The 6,731-nt window shown below is 44.6% G+C and overlaps 1 protein-coding gene across 4 annotated transcripts; it reads left to right on the top strand.

The window, feature by feature from the left end:
- The first annotated feature begins 317 nt into the window (after positions 1-317).
- On the top strand, positions 318-6,342 carry LOC310672394 (nicolin-1-like). Of its 4 annotated transcripts, XM_083429554.1 has the most exons (7): positions 320-819; positions 2,594-2,782; positions 3,826-3,939; positions 4,108-4,280; positions 4,617-4,688; positions 5,461-5,561; positions 5,816-6,342. In XM_083429554.1, the coding sequence occupies exons 1-6, from the start codon at positions 691-693 to the stop codon at positions 5,513-5,515; spliced, it is 732 nt and encodes a 243-aa protein (XP_083285680.1). In that variant the 5' UTR covers positions 320-690; the 3' UTR covers positions 5,516-5,561; positions 5,816-6,342. The 4 variants fall into 4 exon arrangements, with proteins under 4 accessions (XP_083285682.1, XP_083285681.1, XP_083285679.1 ...); XM_083429556.1 differs by lacking the exon at positions 5,461-5,561 and having other exon boundaries at positions 318-741; XM_083429553.1 differs by lacking the exon at positions 5,461-5,561 and having other exon boundaries at positions 319-819.
- Positions 6,343-6,731: the final 389 nt, after the last annotated feature.

Raw genomic sequence — 6,731 nt, 5'->3', positions numbered from 1 at the left:
TGTGAAAGCCTATCCAAGCACATATATACTGTATATGTATGTGTGTATGTGTGTGAACATTTGCTTATTTTATCTGTTTTTCATTGATAACAGTCTTTTTGTTTTTATGTCCACCGCTTATAGGGTTTATATTATTATTAAGCGGTTTATACATTCTCCTGAGTAAACGAATAAACTGTCCTCATAAAATGCCGCTTCAAAGAGCGCAATTCAAGCCGTATTTACTGTACTGTACTGAGAATTCGAATAGCGCTGTATCCTTCCGCCTATTCCCCCTCCCGCCAGGTAAAAGGAGCGCCGGCTCGCGCTTCCGCACTTTTATGCGCACTTCGAACACCGCAACGTGATAGGCGGGCGGGAATTCCCCGCAACCTCCAATAGCCTTTCCGGCCTACTCTCCCTTCCCGGACAAAGGACCGAACCGCGGTCGTTTCCATGGAGATTTCGAACGCCTTCGCGTCACGTCCTCCTTTCCCAGATCAGGGCTCGTTTGTGGACGAGAGTTTCGCGCGCTCCCAGAACGCTCCCCCCCAACCCCCTAAGTGAAGGGGTTTTAAGGACGCAGCCCCCCCATCCAAAGAGGCCACTGGGTGGGCAGGCGCGCCCGCTGCCGCCATTTTGGCCGTGTAGGCGGCGAGGCGGGAGGGAAGGAAGGAAGGAAGCGGGGCCGAGGCGGTCTTCGCAGGGGACATGGCGCGCGAGGCTGCTCAGTGCACGGTCAGAAACGCGGTCGCCGCGCAGGTGGACGGGCAAATGTGGTCCTGGCGATCTGGAGCGTCAGTGATCGACGTGCTGCTGCCTCCCCACCGGCCCTTCTTCGTAAGTGCGAGGGACGCCTTCAGCCTCCCGAAGTCCCATCTTGGTCCGACCTTTCCCTCGTGTCCCTGAGTAGGGAGCGAGAAGCTGAAGTTGTTTTCCGTTGGAGATTCCGGTGGATCCTGGATCTTCTGCGTCCAAAACGTGGTCTCTCTCGCTCTTTTTCATCAAGCTTACGGCCCTGTTCGTCTTAGCAGCCCACCCACCTCACCCGCCGCATATTACACAGCACTCAATGGTGATAGTAGAGGAAGAGAAAACCTCATTTTCCCAGTGACAAAATATTAAGGGAGAAATGTCATTTAAAAAAACAACATCATACAGGCAGGGGAGTGCGAGTGGAGCAAATGTCATAACAGATGTATTGTACAGTAAATGACTTAGGAAGGCCCTCAGGGACACTGAGATGCTTCCATCCTCCCTTCTTCATAGCACTCAATCTGACTTCATGTTCAGGAGTGATACCTGTCACTCCTTATTTTCCTAATAAGCCTGTGAAATTGGTCCCTGCCTTTCGCAGTGTAGATGTGGAATTGATGCTGAGACACTGAATTTGCACAAGACCCCCACCCCCAGTGACTCCACTGCTAAAGTTCAGGGGGAAAACAGCAGTTGGGTGTACATTAGATAAGCAAAGCACAGGAAGTATTACTGAGAACATGTCTCCCCACCGCCACCTAGTCGGTTGGCAGAGTAGTGTTGGTACAATGACAAGTCACACTTTTGGCAATTATTAATTATTACTATTATTACTACTACTACTTCATCCCCCCCCCCTTTATAACACATCTCATGCAAGAGGCTGATCTCTCAGAACCATCTCCAACCCATCATTCAGTTGTGGATAAACTTACTTGCCTATAAGAAGATAAAGGATATTAGCAGGATATTGAACTTCAAAATCAAATGACCACATATTTCAGGTTATTTTCCAAAGCAGAACTGGATGACCGAGCTCCACAATTAACCCACTGCCCTGACCTGCAGAACTTTTTACTATCTTCCTGGTCATCAGATCTGTTATTTAATCTGCAGAGAGGTTTCAATAGTGTCCTATCTCAGTTGAGCTGCATGGATCGGCTGGGGCTGTCTGTTAGTATAATGTGTGTGTGCATGCTAGAGTATGTGTACAAGACTATGGGGTGGCTACATCTACTTTTCATGACACCCACCACTGGCCAACAGCCAGAGGGTTAGCCAAGGGTAAATTTAGCTCCTATGGGAAAATGAAGATTAGCCACTCCTGTCCTAAGAAAAACAGTTTACCCACTACAGCTACTGGCTTGTGAATGCAGCAAAGATTACCCAACCTACCTGAAACAGTAGACCCAAGAATGTCCTCTTCCATAGAGTTGTCTGGTTCAGTTGAACAGCTATCAACATAAGCATTAAGAATTGTCAAGCGACATTTTTCTGAAATTGCTTCAGCAGCAAAAAGCCCTCAGGTAGAACACTGAGAACACTGACCTTGTGTTCTCTTACTGCTTACCCTCCATCTTTTCTCTCGAAGGTACAAGTCCTGGAAAGAATGTTTGGGGTGACTGGAGGGTGGATATTTCTGCTCTAGCACCTGCTCCCCAGGTTTTCACCATTTTAAGCCCAGTAGAATGGAAGTTACAGCAGAAAAGCATTTCCATCAAGTTCTGCTGTTACTGTTTCGCACAGTTGGTTGCTGTTTTGATTTTGATTTTCCAAATGTAAGGCACAGGCTGCTTGCTTGTTAATAATTATTTTATGCAGAGGGAGCTGTGTAATTAACTGACAGCCTTGTTTTCAGTTACAGGAAATTGTGTTCAGGAATTATTACACAGCTTTCTTGACTGTGCGGATGCAGCAACAAAACTTCACAAAGAAGGGAAGGAAAAGCCGCTCCAGCTGGGTCACCTGCCTACGTAATTATTGCCTGATGCCCAACCCCCACACAGAGGAAGGCTCCCAGGATTACTTCTGTTTCTCTAGGAATCAGGTTAGGATAACCGGGCTCCCCTGGGAGCTGGAGGTGAAAGGCCAGTGTATTGCTTCCTTTCTATTCATTTATAAACAGCTCACTTGGCAGACTGCAGTCTTTTTCTCTAGGGAGCAATCTCTGTGGTAACTGATATTGCACTTGAAATGCAAGATCTAAAATCTGACGAAGCTCCCTTTTCAAGACAGTGCTTTTACCGGAGGATGCCTCAGCTGTGGCTGTTACAGAGGTGGAGCAGTTGGGAGCACGTGCTCATTGCAAAGTGCAAAGTTGAGCCCCTTGAGCACTACTTACCAAGCAGCTTTTATTCTGAACCTGTGTTCCTTTGTACTTTTCACTACAGCTGGCTCTAGTTCCCCACACTTATAGGAACTGTATGTTAAACATCCTCAAAAAAGTACCAGTTTAATTATTAATGTGGGATAAGTGCAATGTTTATGTCCAGATTTCCCACTCTCCTCCCCCACACTACTTAGTAGATGGGGACTGCCAGTGCCATTAGTAGCTACTCCTACATCCCTTTAGCTTTAAGAACTTCTGAGGGAATGGTGAAGATACAACTTACAGCAAGAGCTTCTCCCTTGAAAATGTTTTCCAGTTCTGTTCTTGAACAATATATTGTCCATTAATGCCAACCATTTGTAACTTATTAGGCCAGTTGGTTTCTGATACAGCTCTCAGGACTATGCACTGGTCAACTGAAAGCTTATCCATGCATCTATTTATTTATGAAGTGATTCTTACTGCACCCCAGCATAAGTGCTCTTAGGGCAGCTAATAAAGCCAGACATTCTCTCCATCCTCACAACAGCCCTGTGATGTAGAGGATGCTGAGAAATAGTCATTCTCCCAAGGTAACCCAGTGAGTCTCATGGCTGAGTACAGATTTGACCAGTCCTAGTCCAGCACTCTTACCACTTCATAAATGGACAGAAGGAACTCCAGCACCTGCAATGACTCAATACATTCATCTTGTTTCAAGTGTCTTGTCAGCAGTAGTTGCAGATGTTCATTTTTTTAACAGCATACATTAATTCTTTTAGATGCTTTGCAGTGTGGATCGGGCGATTGCCATGCGGCTGATTCTGCGGCAGCCTTCTCCAACATGGCTGCATTTCAGTATTGAAGAGCTACAGCTCTGGCCTGGAGACCAAGAGGTGTGTACATTGCCATCTCCTTCAGGCCCTCTTTCCCAGATCCACAGGGCCAGTGTTCCTTGTGTCTTACGACAAATGAACTAACAGCAGAGGCTGGGACTAAATATAATATTCTTCAGAGGGAGCCAAGATGGTTAGCTGATGTTAGTCTCTCTCTGCAACACCTAGATCCCTAGCTGTGATCCATGGTTGCCAGGCCAACTCTCTCTTTTACCCACACTGGATGGCATCAGCAAAGATTTGCAGTGGCATCAGGAACATCAAGCAGCTACATCAGAGCACCCAGCAATACCACTTCTATGTATTTGTGATACTAGGAAAGACAAGAAAGCGGTTTGGAGGTATGTGTCTGTCTGTCTGTCTGTCTGTCTGTCTGCGAGTGGAAACTTGTAGATTTCCTGCATCAGAAGGAAGCTGGATTTCTTGGTATTTGAGGTCCCTTCCAACTCTGTGATTCTACAAAATCATTTCCAAAGCAGCCCTCATTGATCTTAGGGGCACATACATAAATTAGGTTCATATTTTGTTTGACACATGTGTGGAAATCCCTTTCCCATGCAGGCAAGCTGGTCTGCAAGATGAAGATTGGCAGTAGTTTGTTGACCTACCCAGGGCGAGGGGCAGGGGGAGAAGCGGCTTTCCCCCCCAACTTTGTTTTGTCTTTTAACCCACTGTAGAACTTGCAGAAAGGTTTCTCTGTCTGACTCCCACATCCATCACCCAAAGTCTGGCCAGGAAACCTTTGTTTGGTAAGTAGAGTCAGTAAAATAGGACACTTAGCTTAGAAAAGAGGTCCCAAAATGTCTGGACCCAGGGATGTAGTTGGAAATCTAAAAAACTTGTGAGCACAAAATGTCCATTGCGTGGAAGAACATGCAATGCTCAGAAACTTCTCCCCCAGCAATAGGCAAAAAGCCTACACAGTCCCCAGATGAACATAAGACAAAACAGGCCTCACAACAAAAATGCAAAAACCCCTTATTTAATATATGGGGGGCATGGGCACCAAATTGGAGACCCCAGCTGTAGAAAGACCAGAAAAAACTGTGTGCCATATAGCTCAGTTGTTAGTCTGGACTTGACCATTATTGATGGGCTGCATGGTGTGCAGGCCTGTGAGTACTCTGCACTAAAACCTGCATAAAATATGTATATTTGCATGAAATTTTATTTTTCAAATGTTGCTTTATATTTTCTATTTTGCATAATGTATCCTGACTTTGTAAGTAGGCTAAGGAACCACACAATCTACTGGAACCTTAACCTGTAGCTACTGGAAATCTTGAGTTCTGAGATTTTTGCAAGCATTGCCCTCACACTTTCAGAGTATATCTTGGAAATTTGCTCTTATAAGAGAAAAAAAAAAACATTCTCAGGAAGCTGAACACTGCATCCCATGTGACATGCTATATTCACACAGAATCATAGCAGTAATGTGAGACACATCAACTGTTGGGGTGGTGGTTGAACCAGGTAGGAGATAAATTGCTGCCCTTCTCAACAACAGTCTCTTCCTTTCAGGAGTTCCCCAATGCTAACCAAGAGTTTTCAGAAGTCCAGTAAATGTGGGTGCTAGCGGAGATACTTCAAACCAGCCAGCAGTGCAGATCAGGCATTTCAATGTTAGTTGACAACTGTTTCTATTTTCTACCAGAAAAGTAAAGTGCAGCAGGTATTCATTGAAGGGATTTCTGATGTTGGCTGGGATTTAAGTTGCAACATGGATAGCTGTAAAATACGTCACTGAGCTTCCTAGGAATCACTATAAGGAAAGATTCACAAAGGGAAAGGGAGAATGCTCAGCTCCTACTCTTTAAACTTGAGCGAGTGCAGTGTTTTTGGCAGAAACTGACTACTGTTTGTGTTTTTGTTTCAGGTGGATGGCTGTTATTATAGTAGCCTCTTCTCCTACACACACGTTTTCCAAGCATTAGAACCTGGCACATTTCTTAGGAATAGCACTGTTGTATGCAGATTGGTGCAAAGATGCTACTAGAAAAAGATGAGGAATCCATCCATGTTGGTTTCCTTCCCCTTTTAGAGCTGCTAGATGTAGCCTCATCCAGTGGATCTGGAGGACCTTGCCATTTGAAATTTAGTGCAAGAAAAGAATGAGTTGTATTTTATGTTCCTTTCTGGGGTTTCATCAGCTGAACTCTTTCTGACTACTCTTCTGGATATGCTTTTGCAGTTCCATAAGGTCCCTTACTACAGCAGAGAAATGCGTCCAGCTTCACAGAATAGCTCAACATTAGCTGATTTATCCCACGTCTTCCATCCTTTAGTCACATCCTTTGTTCTTTTCTCCTCCTAATTTGAAAGCACTTTCTCTTGGTGCAGCCACAAAAGTAGAAAGGAATGTTAATGGTGTGAGTTGCTAAATAAATGCATTTATTAAGCTTGTTTCCAGACTAACTTTTTAAAAAGGTTTTGAAATAATAATGGGAACTGCTCGAACATAACTTCAGTTTAGTAAGGCTGGATTTGCAGTTGAACATGGACTAAATATTTACATTAAGCAACTGACATTTGTGAACCATTTTTAACTCAGCTTTGTGTGAGATGAGCCCCACTAAAATAACATTTTTCCCCAAGGGCAAAATAACAAGTACTAGTGCCTAGAAGTAATCTCCTTAAGTCTTACAAAACTGGAGGAAGAAACAGAAAATATGTTAAAGTGAAAGAAAGCCAGCCAGAGATTTCATGGTTGTGTGTAATCTCATGCACTTCTCTAGGCAGTCAAATTCGCATCCATCTTGCACCCGTTCTCCCTGGACCCAGCCATACTGGGA

The sequence above is a fragment of the Podarcis tiliguerta genome (assembly GCF_965153285.1).
Source record: "Podarcis tiliguerta genome assembly, chromosome: 2".
NCBI classification, from domain to species: domain Eukaryota; kingdom Metazoa; phylum Chordata; class Lepidosauria; order Squamata; family Lacertidae; genus Podarcis; species Podarcis tiliguerta.
Note: the sequence above shows the minus strand (reverse complement) of the source record. Positions and strands in the feature narration are given on the sequence as shown.

What these genes read in the sequence shown, in the direction of transcription:
- LOC310672394 (XM_083429553.1), top strand. Translation starts at nt 691, where the DNA reads ATGGCGCGCGAGGCTGCTCAGTGCACGGTCAGAAACGCGGTCGCCGCG. An exon ending in TCTGTTTCTCTAGGAATCAG is followed by an intron (nt 2,783 to 3,825) that starts GTTAGGATAACC and finishes TAATTCTTTTAG; the next exon opens with ATGCTTTGCAGTGTGGATCG. An exon ending in GGCCAGGAAACCTTTGTTTG is followed by an intron (nt 4,689 to 5,815) that starts GTAAGTAGAGTC and finishes TTTTTGTTTCAG; the next exon opens with GTGGATGGCTGTTATTATAG.